Source organism: Melanotaenia boesemani, chromosome 11, assembly GCF_017639745.1.
Source record: "Melanotaenia boesemani isolate fMelBoe1 chromosome 11, fMelBoe1.pri, whole genome shotgun sequence".
Lineage (NCBI taxonomy): Eukaryota > Metazoa > Chordata > Actinopteri > Atheriniformes > Melanotaeniidae > Melanotaenia > Melanotaenia boesemani.
The window spans coordinates 26960882-26983968 of NC_055692.1; the positions used below are offsets into that span (position 1 = coordinate 26960882).

At 39.2% G+C, this 23087-nt stretch overlaps 1 protein-coding gene across 4 annotated transcripts; it reads right to left on the reverse strand.

The window, feature by feature from the left end:
* Nucleotides 1–1780: 1780 nt before the first annotated feature.
* Nucleotides 1781–23087, reverse strand: msi1b (musashi RNA binding protein 1b). Of its 4 annotated transcripts, none has more exons than XM_041999818.1 (15): nt 22822–23087; nt 22474–22514; nt 21901–21982; nt 21671–21755; nt 15803–15844; nt 13823–13915; nt 10646–10694; nt 10091–10173; nt 9890–10007; nt 8682–8762; nt 7605–7661; nt 7245–7307; nt 6542–6696; nt 3579–3624; nt 1781–3479 (listed from the first exon to the last, which is right to left on the reverse strand). In XM_041999818.1, exons 1-14 carry the CDS (start codon nt 22878–22880, stop codon nt 3583–3585), a joined length of 1050 nt encoding a protein of 349 aa, XP_041855752.1. In that variant the 5' UTR covers nt 22881–23087; the 3' UTR covers nt 1781–3479; nt 3579–3582. The 4 variants fall into 4 exon arrangements, with proteins under 4 accessions (XP_041855752.1, XP_041855749.1, XP_041855750.1 ...); XM_041999815.1 differs by having other exon boundaries at nt 1781–3474; nt 22822–22996; XM_041999816.1 differs by lacking the exon at nt 7605–7661 and having other exon boundaries at nt 22822–22997.

The following is a 23087-nucleotide window of genomic DNA, read 5'->3' on the forward strand; positions in this document are numbered from 1 at the left end:
GGTTCCTACCAGATAAATATCAATTCAGATCAATAATACAAATAAAAGTATAAACACTGACCCTTTTATGGCAGTTAAATTGGATGTTTCTAAGACCCCATTGAACCTATGATGGTTCTTCAGGTTTTGACTGTCTTTGAAACCCTGTGCCTCAGAAAAAGCACTATCCAACCATGAAGTTACTCTGGAAGGGATTACCTCTGAGCCCAATGTGGGAAACTTTTATAGAGCTATATTTGATGAGGATATATCCGTTAGATCACATAAATAGGATAACAAGTGTAGGAACATCCTCTTTCATCCATATAATGTAGCCAAAAGTTTAAGTAACTGTTTTTTTTGTTTGTTTGTTTTGTTTGTTTGTTTTTTTTTGTTTGTTTGTTTTTATGCTGTATTAGTTGACTGACTGTGATGTATGCTGTAATGTGGATGGTGTGGTTGTTTCCATTGTTGCACAGCAAGATTTCTCATTTGAATCCTGGCTGGGGCCTTTACTTGTGCTGTTTGTATGTTTTTCTTGTGCAAAAGTATGTCCTCTCATTTAAAAAACAAGTAAGACTAACTACAAACATGCAATGTTGTTCTCATTTGTGAATGTGTCCAAACTGTGCCCCACCTTTCACCTGATCACAGCTGACCCTGATTAGTATAAAGTTGGAAAAGGAAATGGATGGATGTCGTAATAAACTCTGTGTGAATTAGGTTTGCTTTTAATTGGACCAGAATTTATGTTGTTTAGTTTATAAACCATGTTTTGAATTGGTGCTATATAGATAAACAGAATTTAATTAAAAGTGAACTGAGATAAGCTAAAACCCAGCCAAGTAACCTTAATGGCCAGTGAAAGAGACAAGTGTTGTGAAAAGCTAAATCCATCCCATCAGCCAGCGTTCACCCCCACAACTACCCTCTGGCACCCAGGTCAGATTTCCTCTGGTAAAGAGTAGCGGATACAGATAATCATTCCCACTACAATCCCCTTTTGATCTCTAGACAGAGGGTAGATAGTGGTGATACTGTTGTTCTTTAGTGGAAAAAAGTGCTAATGATAGAGATGCCTCAGGTTGTGCCTCAGATAGTCATAATGCTGCTATCTTCATCTATGTTAAAGGTGGTTACGTCATTTCCATTGGGTGGTTGAGTTATTCTTGTAAATCCATGTTCTCTAATACAGGCAACATGTGGAACTGTGTCCCAGAATCCTGAATTACATTTTGTGCTAATCTACCTCATATTTCAACTTATGTAAACCCTTCAAAGATATTTTGGCCACTTTAGTAACTGACAACATAATTATGTTTACTGTTGTTTTTATTCTATCCCATTTATGGCTATTTATTACATGTTTATATCGTAGTACAAGTGGTATATGTATGACATGCACATTCATAGCAAATAATATTTTTTAGCAAATCTGTTTTTAAAGTGTAAACTTGTAACAGATAAAGCCATTTTCATCTTTCTTTATACCAAACTTAAGAAGTAGATTTAACTATCATCTAGTGTATGGGTGATACAATTTGCAGTATTTGTACCATAAGGTTTTAGTCTGTTATCATATTTATTATATGAAAATGTGAAATTTCTTTCATGGTGAAATTGACTCTAAAAGTAAATCCCACACAAGCCATCAAATACAGAACAATGGCAGAAATCCTAAACCTTGAGAACACGTGTACAAAAAATATAAAAATCAACCTAACAAATCTTAACAAAAAACAAACTAAAACAAAAAGTCAACAAGACAGCAGAGTGGAATGTTTTAAAATAATTTATTAGGAATTTTAAAAAGTTTTTTTTTCCCCTTAGGAATAACATGACAGGAAAAACAAAATCAGAAAATGTTACAGTGTTGACAAGATTGTTATTTTCAGTGAAAACAGCATCAAAGTCTGAAAAACCCTCAGTCGTGAGGGCGAGTGTATCAAAATGTAAAACCTGGTATTTTGTAGATCAAGAGTGCTTTGTTTTTCACCTATGGTTTTTAAGGAAAATACATGTATCATGATCAGCCAGTGCAACATCCTAGTAGCTCTTGTTTTGGTCTAAAAAGAAAAAAAAACAGGTGTCACATTGCTACAGTCTGTGACCTCCAGTGGATATGCAGTGATGGATGGGGGTGAAGGAGAACCCTGTTAAAGGGCCGCCTTCTCTAAAAGGTTTTAACCATCCACACTTTGACAAAGATGTTAAATGTGTGTAAAAAAAAAAAAAAAATCAGATCAAGATTCACATTTTGTGACAGAGAAATCCTTCAAAAAAGAAAAAAAAAAACAACACATGGCACATTGGAAACCAATGTGTAGAAAACCACATGACATGTTCACACAAACATCCACATAACCTGCAGAGGTGAATCACTCATTAATAACCAACTGACTGCTCCTGCATGCTTGTCCTTCATTTTCCTTCACAATCATCACATAATTGAAAATCATTTAAAACAGCAATATGATAAAATAAGAAACAGCATGTTTATCCCTCTCCAGACGGAGTGTTTTCACACCCTTATCTCCCACAAGTAGTAACTGTTTGCTCCAGACTCAGCCTCACTCCTGCTGAACTCGTAAAAATGTCATCGACTGAGGAAGCTTCAGTCATAAAAGACTCACATGACACTTGAGTTACGCCTGGAGAGAAATACAGAGTATGGCTGGTCTAACATAGACAGATACACTGAAATGTTCTTGACCTCCAGGTGGGACTATAATACGTAACAGCCAAGCTCTCCAACGCATAAGGATTGATGAAAGAATCAGACGTACCATATCTCCAAAAGCCTCCCACCTCAAAAACAGCAGAGCCCCACCACCCAGAAACCACTCATATTTACAATATTTTACAAAAAGAAAAAAAAATGTACAGCTCATGAAGGCTAATTATGTAACCGTGACAAATGACCTTTGTTGTCATTGTTAGCGTAACAATCGTTGTTAAAACCTAACCAGATATACAATTTGTGGCATTATTTCAAGAAATAATATTAATCCCAAGTGTTAAAATTCAGTATGAACTAGAGACAAATATACAGTTTCCAGTCATTTTACAGCTCCAGATGTTCAAACAGGCGTCACCCGGAGACTTCACTCCTCTTATCTCAGAGAGATCACGTTAGAGGTCAAATGACCCCTCCCAAAAAAACAATAAGAAAAAAAAAGACAGCTAAAACAGATAATGACATAATGTGGCAATCACAAAAAACATGACAGAAAAAAATACAGCATTTAAATGTGTAGCTATTACATGTAACAATGAGCTTTGTGCTCCATTTTGCAAACATTTTTTAAAACATTTTTTTTTCAGACAAGGTGGAGTTTAGTGAAATATCAGTAGGGTCGACAATGTGGGTGACACCAGTGTGGAGGGGTGAAGCTTCATCGCCCTCCCCCCATAGCTGGAGACGCACACTGGACAGAGACAGGCCAGATCAGCTCCAAAGCAGCTTCAACTCCTTCCAGCTCTCAGTCTACAGCTCTGCACTGACAAACAAACCAGTAGGATTATTCAGCGGTCAGATGAAATGCAGTCGTCTTACGTGTTACAGTTAAAGATGTCAGCAAGCATGAAGACTGACTCACACTCTCAGTGATAGCCGTTAGTGAAGGCCGTGGCAATCAAAGGACCCTGTGGGAAGCAAGCATGCAGGGTTAAAGTTACTGTTTGACAAAATGCACATTTTTGTTGTAAAATTGATAATTGTTTTTCCATCTCACTCTCTTAGAAGGTAATCATCAGTAAAAACTGCAGCTGGGGTATTTACTGGAATAAAAATGTGGATGTGAAAGCCAATATTTTGGGGGTTATAGTTTTCTTACAGGCTAAAGCAAATAAAACAAAATATGTCTCTTATATTTTTGTCTTCTTGTGTTATAGTATATATAACTTCAGCATCATGCAGGAAATTTAAAGCGACACTTAAGACTTTAAAATGTGCTTATTTGCTTTCTTGCAGAGGCAGATAATAAGATCAATAACACTCTTCTGTCAATCCATTCACCAGCAGGTTAGCTTAGTTTAGCAAAAAAGAATAAAAACAGCAAAACAGAAAGCCTTGATATTCTTGAAGGGATATTTCTTTTCTTTTATTTTCCTTTTTCTAATGTGGGCTGTATGTAGTACAGCCAGAAAGCTCTGTGTTTGGAGAATCAGATGGTTTCCTGGTGGGCAAACATGAGCTAAAAGCTTCTCAGGATGGAGCCACCACATAAATAAAGCAATATGAGCAAGAGCTGCACTGTGGTATTTACACCCCATCACCTCTGGTGCAGATAGTTACAAAGATTAGGCCCAAGTAACCCGCTCAATATTGCCACATGGTCACAGCATGGACTGTTTTTGAACACTCTGCGGACTGTGTTTCTACCAACATGTTCAGCTGTTAAGAAAATGTAAACAACTGCTTCATGCAAAAGTGATGCAATGTGGCTCTTGCTCAAAACACAGAAAAATCTAGGTTTAAATTGTTTTAGAAGGCGAAAATTGTCCTTTTATATGGGTTTCATTCTGAGTAGCCTTTAGCTTTAGCTTACCTGTCAGGAAAGCTTTGTCCAAATGCAGGACTGTCTACTGCAGGTAAGACCAACTCAGTACCAAAATTAACAGTTGGTCAAAGGGCCACTTGAGGCTGTGTAATAAAGTTAAATTCTGAAGGGGCTGTGTGAAGGTGTAAAACCCAACTCTGTGCCTTTAATAGAGTTTCAGCTACTTCAGATGTTTTTATTTATTAACTTATTTATTCATTTTAATTGTGCCCTTTGCCCTAACAGTTTTCAGTTTTTTATGACCAAATTATAAATCTGCAGGTGTGTTTGTAGGTTTATTTGTAGATTCCAATCAAAGACTGTAAATAAAAAAAATGGTGGAAGTTATTATGGTGTCATTGCTATTTTGAGAACTGCTATTATGAAGCTTTATTTGCCTTTTCTCATTTTGGTATTTTTGGAAAAAACTAAAAAAAATCAACTGAGTATTTCACTTTTTAAACTGAAACCATTTGAAGCCAAAGATGTTTTGAAGCCAGAGCTTAGAGACACTCAGTTGCTGTATAAAATGCAGAGTATGTAATTATTGTTGCTTGTGGTCACTTATTCAGATCAGTAAGAAAGTCTGTAGTTTGTTGGCATCATTAGGTAAGATATGATCATGAAAGTTGTCCTCAGACAAATTTCTGATTAAACTCTGCATGCGGTACTCGTGGTAAAGTTTTATTAATTTATATTAGCTCATACACAGAAGAAGTGGAAAGGATGCCACTGAGTGAAACAGACCTTACACTGAGGGATTGAAACATAGACCTGTGTTAAGAGAAATGTTGTAGACTACTGTTTTGAAGACTGAAGTTCAGTACTTGAACCATATTCATATTTTAAAACTGGACATTACAATCAATGAGTGGATCCTCTCTTATATCCTACATATACCTGGATGGTTTTGACTGGTCAAGCTGAAAGCTTGTGTATTTTATCGTTTACTTCCTTAAATCTTAAGCAAATTCTTAATTTTTTTCAGAACGTGTCTATTGATTTATTGATTTCCACCTCAAGGTTACTTTGTTGTTGTGATTTCTCTTTATCCTGCATTGTTCTATTATGTCTCCACCAGCAACACTACTTTATTGTACTATAATACTGGGATTATCTCTTTGTGTTCCTGTTGCATGCCTACTTGATTAGTTGGTATGACCACAGAATAACTGGTAAACACTCCCATCATCATTTTTTTGTAGAAAACTAGCCCCCTCTTATATGTTGTATTTCTTTATGTGTGTGTGTGTTATTAAACTAAACTAAACTAAATGGGAACCTGATTTACAAAATTAACATCATGCTGCACTGACAATAATTTCAAACTAGTGATTGAGATTGTCTGTATGAGACAACATGGTGCTTTTCTTTGGTTTCATTTCCTTGTATTTTACCTTTATGTTCAGATAAACTCAAATCAAATAAACTAATGATTGAGGTCATTAATTTATAAGGGAAAATTTTACTATAATATTAAATCAAGTAGGGTCAATTTTTCAAAGAGCTCTGATCTATTGGACTTCTTTTTTTTAAAACCACAGGAGTAGACCATTGTAGACATTAGAAAGAATTCAGGTTTAAGACAAATAGGCTTCATGTTTTTAGACCTGGAGGCTAAGTTTATCTTTGACACACTGTCTGTATACAATACTGGTTTAGCTATTTTACGACCCTTAGCTGCAGTCATGTTACATATAACACCTACAGATGTCCCTAAAACTAGTTTAGTAACATGTATATTGTCTCTGTGACTGGAAAAATGGCTGTTTTGAACATTAATGATGATTAAAATATGTAACAATGTAGTCTTTGTGAGCCGGCAGCCACTTCTTTAAACTCTTAGTAAACATTTAAACTCTAAGTTCAGCTGACTGTCTAACAAGTGTGGTTTCATAATTTAATGGACAGGTAGGAGTGTGGTGCCATCTACTCACTTATTTTACCATGCAGCAATGTTCCAAACACACAACCTGCAGCTTTAAAGCTCAAATATGTAATCAACAGTGACGTAAACTCACCCCCAAACTATGGCTGAATCCAGTGCTTGGGGCAGGGCTCGCAGCACTGAGGTAACTGCTGACCGCCGACTCCTGGCTGGCTGTTCCATAAAGGTCTGCCATTGGACCTGGGCTGCTTGTACCTAAAAATCCAGCAGAGCGGGAAGGGGTGGAGCCTAAAAGCAAAATAAAAATGTTTGAAGTTTAATCCTGGAAAATCCACCAATCAAGTCTTGTGCCATGAATGAATTAAATCCTTATATGAGGATATAGATCTTTAATATTGTGGAGTGAACAAAGAGAGAAGAATGAAGGATTAGGTCACGCAGTCTAAACTATTACCAATTTAGTGTAACCATTAAGCGAGCACCGACTAGATTAATAAAGTAGGATACAGATATTAAAATGTAAATTTTTAAATCTTTAAGGATTTAAAGTAATTTCACCAATATGATTTTCATGCGTATCTCATGTGTATCTCGTTTAGTTGGACTAGCAGCATGTTCAGGGGATGAAAATTAAATAATCCACCACATTTAGCTGAAAATTATTTTTACACTTTTTAAAATATTGAACCGATTTCCATTTCTAATTAAATCTGGAATGAAACAAACAAACAAAAAAACTTTCTGACCAGCTTTGCTGTGCTTATTGCTAATAAGAAAATGTTAACAACCAAGCTAAATTTGATTTTGGTTTTGACCTTTACTTGACATGTTTATACCTCGGACTACTGCCGCCGCCGCCGCTGCTGCAGCCATTGGTCCGTATGCTGTGAGAGGAATGGCTGACAAGAAAAAATCCAGGTTAAGCATCTTGGTTTGGAAGCATGCAACAAGCAACACAATTCATGCTAGAAGTCATATATCATAAAAGCACAGAGGGCTTCTGATGAAGTTGAGGAAGCCTTTTAAACAATTACAACCTTTCCCATTACTGTCAGCAATCCTGCCTTCAGATAGAAACCGAGGAGGATCGACAAACACAAACATGCAAACCAGGTTGATCAGGTGATGATGCTGATGTGTTGTGAAGCAGACTGACAACATGCTGCTTGTAAAGTCCAGAGGAGGGACTGACTGACCTGTGAGCTCAGGGGGGTGGGGTGAAGTCAGAAGGGGAGTCCTCTCTAAGTGGAACTCTAAAACAGAAACATCAGAGTGCTGTTGAGACACACACCGCCGCCACCAACAAGGACAACACACACACACACATTAAGGCAAGGGAAACACCTCAGAGGTGAGGAGGTGAACACACAGGGCTCGAGGAATGCAAACAGGAATTAAAGGATGGAAAGATGCTTTATAGTCCAAAAAGTGGAGTAAAAAATGCCCCCAGTAATCACTCTGAAATAGCAAGAAATGAAGCAAGTGTAACAAATTTGTCATATAAACTGATAACTTCAAATTCAAGGAATGATTTTCACATTTTAAAAACATGATCTACGTTTTTAATTAGTGAAAAATCTAAATTTGGGATTATTTCCCAGCTCAGCATCACACACTCCACTGGAATACACAGCCATGCTAGCATGCACACAAACACTCACACAAGCAAAGCATTTCCACTCCCTGATATTTACAAGCAGCCATTTCCACTCAGAGTGTGTCATGTGCATCTATGGAGACATGTTTGTATTTGTGACACTGTGTCTACTGTCAATTCAACATTGACTGTGCTATTGACTGTATATTTGCAGATATGGTTAAACAGTCTTTTGTTACTGAGTAATCTATTGGTACAGAACACCTTTCCATTCAAACACACTTCAATTTGCTGCTCAGTGGATTAACACATTTTTAGATATATGTTGAAAACCAAATGGCAATTCTTCCAACATAGTGAATCATTTTACAAAAATTTACACATTTCTTGTGTCACTTCTTCACCCACACAAAGCTGGAGGTGCAAGTTGCTGCAAGTCATTTCAGACTATTAAACTCAAGAACAAGCAGATCATTTTCTTGTGATTTCATCATTAACAAATCATGCAAGAATGATTATAGTGTCAGTTTTTCCACTGATTTACAAAAATCCCACAAAACTCTTAAAAATGTCCTCGTACAAGGCATTTCCCATGGCATTCACTCTCCCAATGAAATATAATTACATTCATTTCTCGGTTAGTTTGACAGAAACTGTGTGAGTTGGTTTTGATTACCAGGGAACTGATAGGTGTATCCAGGAGTGATGCCTGCATAGCTCCGACTGGTGTAAGTGGCAGTCTGGAAGCCTGGATAACCTGTACAGAAAAATAAGTATATAACTATGAGTCATTTCAAGAGCCAATGATGGCACATGCACAGTTAAGCATAAAACAACAGTGCTACAAAGAAATGTATAAACTGCATAACAGAATGGAGAAATAGGTGTGTGTTTGTGTGTGGGTGTTGCTGAACTATTCTACAATCTGTGACATGCAGGTTGATGATATTCTACACTCATGGTCTGGTTTTCCTCACAAAGACAGGACTGAGCAGCTTACAGGTTTTGTCTTCAGTTTCATTCCCAGCAGTCCATGTAACACAGATTTTCTCTGCATGCAACTAGATACTAGGAGAATTGACCTCAGGACAACACTAAAAGTATTAACAATGATGTTATCTATTATGAGAATCACAACTTAGTCTTGAGTATTCATTTATTTTATTTCTCCTCAGTGTGGCATAATATCTCCTGATCTGTATTGGCTAATTAAAAAACTGACATACTTTAAAAAGTAGTTCTCAGACTGGACAGTAGGTGGTAGCATTGGTGTGGCAAGCTTAGCTTCAGCTATAAGAAAAGAAGTTTGAATGATTGTAGTTGTAAAGTTATGGTTATTTCAGTGGAAACTTTAGAACTAAAAGGCCATTTCACTATCTTTAAACCATTGCTTTGCCTCTGCAGGGATCATCTAAATTATTGGAAAGTTTCTCTAATGATGCTATGGAGACCTCTTCATTAGTTATCACAGCTTGAGCTTGATAAAAAGAAAATTTTAAGAAAAATGTCTGAAAGGGGGTGTTGATAAAAGAGGTGCCTTTTAATTTGGTTGAAACTGTAATATCAGTTAGAAATTTTTAGATTTGCTTCTTGTGTGAACTTCAACTATTTGAGATGAAACAATAAACGGCTGTTCTTAACATGTAAAGATACTATAAAACATAACTGTGGTGTATCAGGTGGTTTGAAGATATCGCATGTTATCCATTTTCATTTCTGGACACTTTTAGTCTCTTAGGTGTAGCAGCCCACGTCAGTGGTCAGCACTCTCCCCATGAGGTGCCATATGACCTTTAAGGCAGCAAGGCCTTTAATCCAGTAGTAGAAACTGTCAGATTCAGGTGTGCGGCCACATCCTTCCTGTCTTGATCAATACTAACTTACCCAGCATACCAATGCCCAGCATGAAGGCGTCCATGCCATAGGGCATCACACGAGAGCGCCCCCTGGCCGAGCCAGTGGGGGACATCACCTCCTTGGGCTGAGCTTTCTTACACTCCACCTGTTTCCGGACAAGAGAAAAATAAGTCCTGCTTAGTTTTCTACATAACACTGTGACATCAAAGTGCAAATCAAGGTGCTAACCATTTTGTTGTTGATTTCATGGAAGTGGATCTCACAGACTTTCTCCACCACGTCCTCATTCTCAAACGTCACAAAGCCAAACCCTAATGAGCAGAAGGTTTATGGTTAAAAAAAATCTCTGCAGTTTGGTGGAAATAGATAGTAGGCCTTTCTGTACAGTGGTAGAACTAAGAGCCCGCGGTAATTAGTGCTGTAATAGCTGCTTAACACATTTGCCCCCCTTCCCCCCTTTCAATGTTGCTATTCTGCACTCATCCTTTTTTTCCCTCCCTTCCCGGCCAGAAGGACCGGGCAAAGCTGGTAGGCTGTCATAATCGATCAATCCCAGGGTGGGGAGGAGGTGCTTAAGGAGGCTTTATCCTGATCCCGATTAACGGACTGGCTAATTAGACTAGCCCCGTTCGCCTCCTCCAGATCAGCCTACAGGAAGGAGACTCGTGGGGGGTTGAAGGGGATCAATAGACAGCCAGGAAGGTCTGGAGGAAGACTAGTAAATCCAGAACAAGAAGGGACACAAGGAATGAGCGGGCAGAGAGAAGGGTTAGTCCGTCTCACCTCTGTGTCTGTTTGTGGTCTTGTCAAACATGAGCATGGCATCGTCGACCTGAAGGGAGACAAACAACACAGGCTTTTACGCAGTGCTCCGTCTTGCCACGCGGCATATTGCCTGACCTCAGCCCTTCTCAAGTTCTGCAGGGAGGCTCAGCAACAGATGGACAGAGAGGCGGGAGGAGGGGGAAGGAGGGGACTGGAGACGAGCGACAGGTTACAAAGAGGAGGCCCAGGGGGTAAAGACAAGAAAATAAGCTGAAAACTGTAAAACAAGCCCCAGAGCTGTATAAAGTTAACATACATAACCGGAAGCAGAAAAAGCTGGAGGTTGTGTTTGCTGCAAAACTTTCCAAGTCACAGTCCTCACAGAAACCCCCCTCTCTGCTCCTCCAAAGTTTGACATTACCATGGCAACTGTACAAAAAGTCCTCTAAAAAATTAAAAAAAAGAACTCCAGCCAACATCAAATATGCTTTTATGAATGGTGGGAGAGCGCCAATGAGACAAAATGGGCCACAAAGAGAGAAACACTGACACAAACGAGCAACAAGTCACAAGCAGAAAGGTGAATCCTGTGGGCAGGTGGAGACATGATGAGAGGAGAGAGCTGATAGCGAGAGGAATAGAAACAGGTGGAGATTCGCTGAAAGAGAGTACAGAGAGTCCTGTAGGGAGAGAAAGATTGTGTCAAAGTGGAATGGAAAGAAAAAAAGAGACAAAGGGAGAGGAAGAACAAAGAGCCTGGAGGCTTTCTTTGTTGGCACAGTCAGCCATAATTCCTCCTCCTCCTCTCCCTTTGACCTCTCCCTCCGGCCCAGCCTCCCTTTATGGAGCAAAGACACAGGTGTCTATTCAATACGAACACACACACACACACACACACACACACACAGTTTGTTATGTCAAAGTTGACCCACTCTTTCTCTGACTTTTTTTCTCTCCTTCTTCCTCTTGTCACAAGCTGACATGTTTATATTCCAGTCTGAACACGAAGGTCCTCATAAACATTTGGTAAATTCATCTGTGCTCTTGGTCTATAATAAGTTTACTGGATGTGCTCCACAGAATAATCTGTCACAGTCTAATAGGAGTGTCAGTGATAGGGCAGTGTGTGTGTGTGTGTGTGTGTGTGTGTGTGTGTGTGTGTGTGTGTGTGTGTGTGTGTGTGTGTGTGTGAGTGTGTAAACCCTAGAGGGCATTTTGCCCACAGAAAGGTCAAAGGTGAATGAAGAGTGTCAGTGTGAAAGGGGACCTTTAGTTTGCCTCTCAAGTCACTGTTTGCTTCCAGCCTAACAGTTGCTCTCTGCAAACAACTTTATATGTCTGCAAAAACAAAACTTTTTTTTTTATTTTTGACATAATTAGAAGAAACCTCTCAGATTATCAAAGTTTACAACAACATAATAATAATACTCCCAGAGAGCAAGAAGAGCAATCTGAACACACTGGGATTCATGAGAGACATGATGTAACAGGCTAACTCACAGAGTCCCGTACAATCCCATCATGAGCTAAAACCTCACAAATCACCCTGGAGGATGTAAGTAAATCATCACAACTTTGTTAAACACCACAAATAGAATAAATTGCACATCACTGGTCAATATTTCAAACATTTTTTGAATGGCGTCCGGCCAAACAATATTCCCTCTCATCCTTTTTTTTTTTCTCTCCAACTCTCATCTTCCCTGTTATCCACTGCCCATCCCTCTCCACACTCCTTTGTCCTCACCAGGACGGGACACAAAAGGTCCAGTGAGGCAGTCTAATCAGGAACTTCCATGGATGGCTGCAGCCTACATTTCACCATCCATCCCTCGATATCTCTCTCGGCAAAAATTCATCTAGACGTTATGATTGAAGAGGGAGCAGAGAGAAACTCGAGGCCAAAGCTTTGGCACTGAAAATAAAGTGCCGCGCACTCGGAAACGTGGCCACTGAAAAGCAGTTTTTGCACCTTTTACTTAAAAGAAAGTTTCAAGGAGCCTAAGCTGCAGACTGCTGAAAACTTGAAATGATTTATTTATTCTTTTTTTTTTTAAGGTTGGGTTTTATTTACTTGCAACAAACCACTAAAAAAATGAAATAAGTATCCACCAAATAGCACCAGACTACACAGTCATTTTCACGTTATTTAGCCAGAAACATCTAAGAACATCTAGTATGCAGATAACTTCTGCACAAACTAACAAAATATTTGCCTTGCTTTGTACAGAGGCATAAAGCCCTCACTACCACCCCCCCCAAACACACACACCCCATCTTTGCCCCAGTTCCCTCTCCTACGCTTCCACAAGTAAGGCCCTCCCTCCCCAGCCAGTGCCTTTGTCAGCCCATCGTCTATTCTCTGCCTCAAGCCTTTAAGAGTTTTATAAATTATATATGAGAAACTTGTCAAAAGTTTAAGAATTAAATGATTTAAGAAATAAAAACACAGATGGGACTTCAATAATAAGTTTTTTGGGTTTTAAGAATCATTCAAGTTGTATTTATTGTTACTAAACTACTAATTTCACCCCCACCAACACACTCATACTAACACCCCCAAACACCATCTCATCCCTCCTCCTTCAGAACAAAAACCCCCTTACCCACAGAATTATATGGGGACAATGGGCAAGCCAGGTCACCACGGTAACAGGCCAGGAGGGGGTTGTGGGTAGTAGCAGCTGTTACATCAGATTAATTCAGATTCTGATAATCCCTCCTCCTTCCTCACCATCACCACACACTCGGCACAAAACTTTTATACCCCCCCCCCCATCACCTCCCACCATCCACTCTCCCTCCACTCCCTCTTCCAGTCCCCCCAACTCAAAGTTCGCCTGCTGCTACCAGAGCCTCACAGCTTCGTTATTTTTCCTCCTCTTACTCTCCTCCAGCCCTTTCTCGCCCTCCTCCTCTTCATCGCAGTAACTCCTTCATCTCCAGGCAGCCGCCTGACTCAAAGTGAAGTTTTTCTCTGAGAATTTGTGGTGAATCAGAATCAGCAGAGCTGGTGGGATGTGGTACTATGTGTTTCTAAGCTGTGGATCTGCTTCTGCACCAAGAAAAACTTACATGTCCATTAGAACTGCCAAAGTTATCTTACTTCAGTTTCAACGCACATTTTTATTGATTTATTTATTTTTATTCTAATGTTAATCAGACACCATAAAAGCTCTTTTAAACAACACTCACCTTCCCAAACTGGTCAAAGTATTGCTTGACGTCTTCAATAGTTGTGTTCACTGACAGGCCGCCCACAAAGATCTTTTTGGTTCGAGTCACCAGCTGAAGGCAGAGGGTACTCATTAACTAAGTTCACTAGCAATACATGCATTTTCAGCTAAATCTATTATTTCTATTATTTTTTAAATATACTCTGATGGACCACACCAAGTTTATGGTAAATTAAATTACAGCTTCCAGTGTAGAACATGGTGTTATTTTTTCCAACAGTGCTTCTAAACAGCTCCTTGCATCACATTTGGAGTTCACAAGAAGCTTCATTGTATTTTGCATCATGAGACTAACAAGTCACTAATAATAAAATCATCATTACAGTACATGTAATAATAATAAAAAAAAAGGGTATTTTGGGCTATAACATTTTTTTCTTAATGGGAGAAAAAAACATATAAAGATACATTAATACAAACTATTAACCGAAAAGTGTCACCATTAGTTAAGAGTCATCTTCAACAGCTAAACTTAGAGATACTTTGTTTGCAGTTGCAAAAAAACAAAAAAAAAAACCCAGCAGATAATCAAAGCTGCTCAGTTTTGTGGGTAATTTCTAGGAGTGAGTATCCTTCATAAGACGATTCAATCTGAGGGATCTACATTTCAAGGACAAAATAGTTTTACACTAAATCACTTGGGTTGATTTAATGCAGTGTGATACTGTACATTTCTACATTTCAACGTAGATTTTTATAAATACATTTCTAGAAATGTCATGTTGGTTTTCTAACTTCAAATAGATAAAATACAGAAAATCTCCAGTTTAATTGTCTTTTTATTACACTGGAAAAATACAATAATACAGACTTGAATACTTACTGGTGAGATATGTTCTTGTTGATGGTGTAATGTCACCAAAAACTCCTTTTTTTTTCATAAAAGGGTCATTATTTCTCATCCAATAAATAACAAATGCTATAATTATTTACATTTTTTGTTGTGTATTGTGTATAATTTGTGATTGGGAAAGTTTAATATCTGTGATTTTTATCTTGCTCATTGTTGCTGCTTACTAGCTGTATTAGCTTTCTGGGATTCATCATGACGATTCACCAGCTAAGTAGTGCAGACAGTTACAGGCTTTTGTCTAATGTTTCTAGATGTTAAATCTGGTGTGTTTCAAATCCTGCCAGTGGTGTGCAGACTCCACTCACTCAGGGAACCGCCTGTGTGCATCGGAGTAGAAATGGTGCTGACCCACTCTGACATTTTACTCTGACGATGATGCAGAAATCACGAATCAACTGTAAGATTTAAGCTAAACTTAGTGAAGCAGATTTTTAATGCAGATTCGTGCCATTGACCAGTTAATGGTTTAATGTATTTGACCCAGTGCTCTGTGATGACATCTTTGATGGTAAAATCTGATTCGTAACAACTGCTTTTCACACACTTAGTACTTTTGCTTAATCTAATTTATATTTAAAAATGTCTCATTCAACTAAAATTATAACTGATTGTCAAAAAAGTACTGAGCACCAACTTCATTCAAACTTTTAAACACTACAGGAAAAATGAGAAAAACGGAGTCCTTACGAAACAAATGTCCCTTTTTTCTGTGCTAATTTGTCTTTTCATTATTTCTATTAATAAAACTCCTAAAAATGATAAATTCAATTTAACATATAAAGATAAACTTGGTTTCTTTTATCTATCGCAGTATTATTTCATCATGTGATTCCTTTGAATTCTGGGTCTAGAAAAACAAAGAAGCCCTAGCCAGGACAAAGCACACAGGAAAAACAAAATAGGTTGTTAAATGGGTTAAAACCAAAAACTCTGAAGCTTTTTGTTGACAAATGCTCACATTACTGTTCAGCAGCTGCCATGTTTATCAGATTACGCAGCATTAGTTCAGATGCGAGACTGAAACACTCAACACACACCAAGCTGGTGCAAACAACACACATCACAATGGGGGACAATTCGACTCACCTTGGGTTGAGCTCGCCGAGGAAAAGCAACCTTTGGATCAATCTACAAGAGAGAATACAGAGAGCGAGAGGACTGGTTAGTGATGTGCTGCAACCCAGAGGGACCAGCCAAACTTGTCACCTTCCCTTGCTGTACTCTGATGTCAGAGCCTTGTCTGTCATCCTTTAGAAGCTCTGCGATAAAGGTGAAATCCAGGGTCCACGTTATCAATTGGTTTGGCATATTTATTCACCTGCTCTAAGTTCAAAAACATCTATCTTTTAGGCTTATCAAGCTTGCGTGTCTCAATACTTAAAAAAGAGAGAAAGGCACCTTTAAGACATTTTTCTAGTTTATCTAAAACCAGCCCACTTTAAGGCACAACATTTCAGGTGAATAGGCTAAAATCTTTAATTGACAGATATTAGGAATTTTTCTAGCTGATTACTTACAGTGAGAGAAATCTTAAGCCTGGCTTATGAATATTGTTGACATATTAAAGTCAAAGGGTTTTTATAAGAAGGATTTTATCATTAAAAAAATTAGAAAACAAAAAGCTGAGACTTTTAATAAAAATATTATATAAACTAGGCTATGGATACTAACTGAGTAAGTCCTTCAATTAAAACATAAGAATATAGAAAAGGAAACTGTGACGTTTTGTGTGTGTCAGACTACATAAGTGGCAGAAATCTGTTTAAGACCACACACATGGGCCAAAATAAGTTTAGACACAAAAATGGATGCTTACATTTTTCTAATTCTTGTAACCTCCATTTAGCAAAATGCAGTGAAATAAACACAAAAAATGTGGTTTGAGGTTTTTTCAAAAAAGCACAATAGTTCAAAACCTAAAAACATAAAAGAAACAGACGTTTTGCCTTCAGTGTCTCGCCTACTTTTAGCTGGTAACAGATTCTCATTGTGTAACGCACCAACATCTGACGAAGAACTTTGACCAGTAGTGTCTGAACACACTGTTGAATCTACACGTGTGTATACAGTATGTGTGTCTTACAGTGATATAAGTTTATGAAACAAGTCATCATTGTGGCTGGGTAGGTATTAACACATTAAGGCCCAACCCATGAAAAAATGGTAAGAAAAGTCCAATTTTTTAATAAGAGGTCTTTATTTGGCCCTTTAACAAAATGTAACAAGAAAATTAACAATTTTTTGGCAGGGAAATCTACTATTTATTACCATGTGATATATTAAAAATATTAGAATGTAGTTTTCTGCTTCTGGGTGTCTATTAGGGGAGAGAAGACAAGTATCAGACTGTGTTCAACAGGATTTTGAGCAAAGTTTGTACCATAAATTGAAGCAAAATGTCTCAGAAACTGTATGTAACAAATATGCCAAGTTAGGCTCTTATGGGTTAAACTATGCCGTTTTCGTACCAATTTAAAAAATGAACCAAACACTTCCCAAATTACTGAGGGTTTTTACGAAACTTACTTTGTTGTCATGAATTTAAATGATATTAGTACAAAAATACAGGAACTGTATTTTGAAGTCATTGCTGGAAAGTTTTCAGAATTATGGTGGCTAGTAATTTTTCATTAGCAAAACATTTAGGAGAGTAAGCAATTTTACACTTTACACTATAGCTTTGGATTAAAAATCTATTTTATTTTATCTACAATCCCTAATCACTGTCAGCTGGACTTAAATGAACCTATCAATTAATGAGGCTTTCAAAAGTATTTCTTATTAAAATCTAATTTCAAAAGTCAGCAGCATTTATTTAAAAACTATGTTTAAAAAAAAAGGGAGGGGGAGGGGGGGTAAAGCACCAACTTTCATTTTTTAAGAGTAAATGTTTTGCTCATTTAATTAATTAAATACCTAATCTGTCATTATCATTTAAATAAATTCTCTACCAACACATGTAGCATTTCAGCAGGTTTACAGGCATTTCTGAATTTCTGAATCATACACTATCATTTCATTTGATTATACCTATAGTACATATTCTTATGCACACACGCAAGTCAAATGTGTAAATATGCATGTATGTGAGTGCTCAGGTGGAATGCCTGGGAAGGTCCAGTGAACCCCAGCCTCTCTCGTCACCAGCATGTGACATGTGATCTCCTGGAATCTCACACGGGCACCACAATCACAAACGCACCTCACCTCCTCAGCGAGGACGGCCGAGAGTGCGTCGAAGAGACAGTGAGGGAGGAGACGGGGACGGGAGCTGTCAATCACGCCACGCTGACGGCAGAACGACACAGCTCTGCTTGTTTGTGTTTGTTTGCTTTTGCCTCTATCATCCATTTGACAGAAGTGATGACAACAACAGGGGCTATTCATCATCCTGTGCACTTTCAGGTGATCTGGATCTTCCTCTGCCCTGCGGTTCCTCCCCTTTGCATTTATGACCAGAAAAGAGGACAAGCTTGACTGTTTCTTAACATGATAATTCTTTAGATTTCAATCTTAACTACACAACTTGAATAGACAGTAAACTGGTCCTTGATGTTGAGAAGCCCACTGAATGACACCAAGGTTAAGATTGGAGAGAGAACCAGATCATGCCATGAGGATGCAATCATAGACAGGCAGTAAAATTGGAATTTGAGACCTCTATATTAGTCTATACTGGTCTAATAGAGCTAGAGAACAACTAGACTACACCACACTGTACTGCTGTTACACGAAGAGATGGTGATACAGTACAGTGCTATGATTAGTCCATAACCATGAGAGGGTAGAGTTGAACTACAATAGACAGCTAGAGCCTCTATGGTAAACCTCATGCGTTTACCAATGTAAGGGCAACAGTGTTGTCTCTAACAAGAGTTGACATCACCCCAAGTTTTCTCTTTTTTATTTATTTGTTTTACTTCTGTTCTAGAGAGCAGAGTGAGAAAACTATAGGCTAAGACTTTAGGATCAGATGCAGACTCTACTGTTTAGTCTCTATGGTGGCTAGACTACTCTGATAGTCACCTCATGTCACCAACCCTCCTGATGTCCAACACTCCTGTGCACATTCAAAAACAAACAGACACACACACACACACACACACACACAAACAAACAAAATCAAACACATGGCAGCACACATCACATCCAAGGGGAGGAAATTGTGGACATTAAACAGATAAATTTGCCGCATGAGTGAAAGAGGTTTATTTCATAGGGAAACAGTGTTGATCAGAGTAAAGGTTTATACTTGGAGGTGTTTTGCTTATTGTTACTTCAGCTGGATATTCGACCTTCATGGTTGAGAGACTCTGAGAGGTTGCTTTCACATTCATCTGCAGTTGTACTTACCAATAGTCTGAGATTAAGATGTTTACATACAACAATAAATAGTGGTGTCATGTCTGGTTTGGAAGTCAGATGTGGTGGAGAATTGAAACCTCCAGAAATATTTCAAATTGAAGAAATAATTTAAGATCATTAAACTTCTTAGAGAAAAGAAAACTTAAGAGACATGAGTGATTATTTCAAGCATGATGTTATAAACATTCTCCTATATAAAGAAGATGTGTGAAACTATTTAAAGGCCTCAGAGATGTTGTCTACAGAGAGCTCGAACCGCACTCAGAGCAAGGTAACAGGGAAGGAGCTTGGACATAATTCTAAGAGAGGTTTATGAAATCAGGGCAATCCCCTTTGACCAGCTACATCCCAGCTATGCAACAGTTGGCCGAGAGTGCTGCCTGTCACAGCCCGAGCTGGGAACACACTCGGAGCAACCTGCCGATTGGGCAGCACTCAACATCTCCGAGGAACAACTCAAGCCTGATGACTCCAATCCTATTAGTTAGGAGAGCCATAGTAATCACAGATGGGGTTATCCGACGCCACCACCCCCCTTTCAAGCAGCACTTTTTTTTCCCACTCAGCTCGGTACTGAAACAGTTGAGGGGGTCACAACACATGCCTTTAAAGAGCTGTGTGTCTTTACTATGAGACTCTATTGAGGTGAAAGTTTGTCTCACTAAGGTGCAGCTTGCATTGGTTGTCGCCTCACTTGGCAAATAGCGGGAAGCTGGAAGGCCACCCAAAGGGGGAAACTAGAGCAGTAGCAGTTTCGTAAATCACAGAAAGTACTATACCAGTGGAAACTGGACCGCATCTGTCCTTCAACACAATAAGTACCAATAAATTCCTCTGCAGCACTGTATTTGGTCTTTAGCCTCAGAGTGGTGTAAAGCTCTGTTAATTCCAGCGACAGAACGGTTCAGTCGGTCACAGCATGGCACATTCTTTCTGTTGCCACTGGAGAACTTTCCTCTCTGGCCTCTCTAACAGGATAACCTGCCTGCATGAGGAAGAGGGGGGCCAGGGTGAGCAGTCTAAAAAGGCCTACTCTGCTCACCATCCGACCCCTGTTGCTGATTACTGAGTCCACTCCACGGCAAACGCACAGTCGATGAGGCTGCCACAGGACCCCCCCCTCCCCTCCAACAAATCCAACCGACACACCCAAGTGCCAGCCACAATGGCCCCTGCCATGGTCCGCGAGCTTGCGCAGAGATGGCACACGCACATGTTGAGAGGAAAAGTTCAAATTAAAAAGACAGAATCATTGTCTATGAAGTCTGCCATGATTAAACTTAATCAGCTGCTCATTTGAAGAGGCGATGAGAGGATCGAGTGTCAGTATAATGGCCTCCTCTGTTTGTGGCTGTACATACAGTCTTCAATTCTGGTATCCAAGAAATTATTGTAAGTGATGTGCATTGTTATCTTTTTCTTTTGTGACAGAACCATTCTTCAACTGTGGAAGAAAAGGGGAGGGTCACTATGGAAACGAACCCCATGGTGAGTTAGTGGCGTCCAACCATGATGGCACTACTTGTCATAGCTGTCGTGCCTGCAAGTGACACTAAAGCAGTAGGGAAACCAGAAAATACAAAATAAATTAAAAAAAAAGTAAAAAATTCAAATCAATCTTATATCTCTATATACAAATTCCACCTCTGGTCATTTTCAATAAGTTAGTAAACATATTTCTTATGTTTCTTTTTAACTTTATAAAATCAATACATTTTTTATTCTCCATTCCCGTCTTTGCAGCTTCCACTTATCTTCCAAAGAGGTGAAAAGGTGCTTTACTCAAAGCACAAAAGGGGGAAGAAGAAATAGCCTCCCCTCATTTCAATACAGTGACTAACCCGCAGCCATCACCACTCCCACTGAGGAGAGAGGCGGGGGCAGTGGTCCCTATGGCGACCAACGGGCCACATTGTTCCCAGACCAGCCCACATTCATTACTGACAAAAAAGACACGCACGCACGCACACACAATCACACACACTTTGCAACAAGGGCCATTAATACATTTTAAGTTATAATTCACACAGGTGGAAGGATTTATCATCACTAAACTTGCAGATTTCTTCCCCCTGAAATGAACTAGAATCTTACAGGAGTTTGATTGTTGCTTTCGCACCTTGACGGTTTCAGGTTGCATTCACTTGTTCCATTGAGAAACTTTTTTTTCTTTGAGGTCAATTCTACCCCTTAGGGACAGAAAAAAAAGCAGTCTTGTCTCACTTGTCCAAAAGGCCAAAATCAAAGATTGGCTTGTCCTGTTCCCCTTGTTTCTATGGAAATTGACACTGGGTGACATTTTCTTGCTTTGGCAGAAGAAAGATGAGAGAGCACTTTCTCCAAGTGTTGACTAATGACTTTATCATGTTAAGTGCTCACATCTGAGGTGAGCAGCAGATGCAGCCAAGAGTTCACACACACAGTGTGCATTTATGACAGAGTTAGAAAAACATCAGCATAGCAAAACCTTAGCAAATATACTAAAATGAAGCAATGTTACACCTCTCTAGCGGATTATTGGAAAATCCACTAATCAAACACTGAGCAATGGGATTAGCCAGTGGAGGGAAGTAAACACAGAGAACTCACTGTTTTTGAGTCCAATTCGTGTCTGGTTTGGGCCAGAACTTTATCCACGCCAGCTTGATCAACAAAGGTGACGAATCCAAACCCTCTGCAGACACCGGGGGGGAAGAAAGTATTACTGACACAGGAGCTGATGTTGATGTGTAATGATACATTATGAGCAGAGAGGAATCATGGAGTTCAGATAAACTTTCAGCACCGGCAGAGAAGCCGGGCACACACAGCTCCCTCACCTCGAGCGCTTAGTAACCGGATCTCGCATCACCATACACTCTTTCACCTCACCATACTTGCAGAAGTACTCCTTCAGACCCTCTGGGAAAGAGAAACGAGACATAGAGAAGACTCATTCATATTGTCGATGAAACCACTTTTGGAGTGAAAACCTTGAAAAGTATTTGGCTGCTCTGTTGAGATTTTCCTAAACAAAGTTCACACATTTTTTCAATTAAAGATGTCAAACATGGAATGTGACCAAGATTAAACAAAAACTAATCTAATTACATAATAACTACAAGTAGAATCCCTCATTCTCTTCAAATCTGACTAATTTTATTTACTTTGAGAGAGCTTTTATGAATCACTGTTAGCCTGTGGTAGTTCTGAATGGGTGCATTCATTCAGGAGCAGGTTCCATGAGTAAAATTCAAAAAAAGAGAAAGCAAACAATTTCAATGAAGGCAAACAGAAATATTAAGGAATACAGCTTTTGCAAGAAGAAAAATATTATTTGGTTCTTTCCAACCCCTGCTTTGATTTTTAAAGACAGTGATATTTGAGTAGGGCTAGTGGTGAAAAAGATTTACCTTGCGTTGTTTGCCAGCTGAGTCCACCTATGAACATTTTGCTGTGGAAAAAGGAGAGAAAATATTTACATTTACATAGTCAACAAAGGAGGATTCAGTGAGTTGCATGTTTACTCGCTCACACAGTAATGACAAAGTTGTTACTGAGGTTTTCAAAGAGTGAATCTTGAGCTAAATACTTCAGTGTATCATCTCTGGTTTAAACATGAAGGATCTCCGTGTGGAGGTGTGTGTGTGCACACTAGAGTCCTCGCGCAGAATACCGGGTTTGTTTGTGAGGTGTGTGTGAGCAGAGGTACAACAGAAAGTTTAAACAGCGAAGTTTTGTTTTTGTTTTTTTTCTGTTACCAGGGGTCGTGAGGGGAGTCCGTGGTGGACAGGCTGCTCTGGCTCCCTTCCGTCTCCATTCCGTGTCCTCGCGTTGTGTGTGAGTCCGGCGGCTGCTGCTGTTGTGTATGTGTGTGTGTGTATGTATGTGTGTGTGTGTCCGGACCGAGCCGTGCGGGAAAACAGGCGGAGAGTGAGTGAGAGGAGCTGGGCGGGTTTGGCCCGGGGTGACAGAAAGGGGAGCGGGCCAGATGCAGGCTGGGACAGACTCCACCTCCTCCACTCAG

Excerpts from the sequence above, each read along its gene's own strand:
- msi1b (XM_041999818.1), bottom strand. The coding sequence starts at position 22,880 with ATGGAGACGGAAGGGAGCCAGAGCAGCCTGTCCACCACGGACTCCCCT. Across the intron at positions 21,756-21,900 it reads CCGGTTACTAAGCGCTCGAG|AGGGTTTGGATTCGTCACCT; the intron begins GTGAGGGAGCTG and ends CGGTGTCTGCAG. Across the intron at positions 6,697-7,244 it reads GGCGGCGGCAGTAGTCCGAG|GCTCCACCCCTTCCCGCTCT; the intron begins GTATAAACATGT and ends TTTTGCTTTTAG.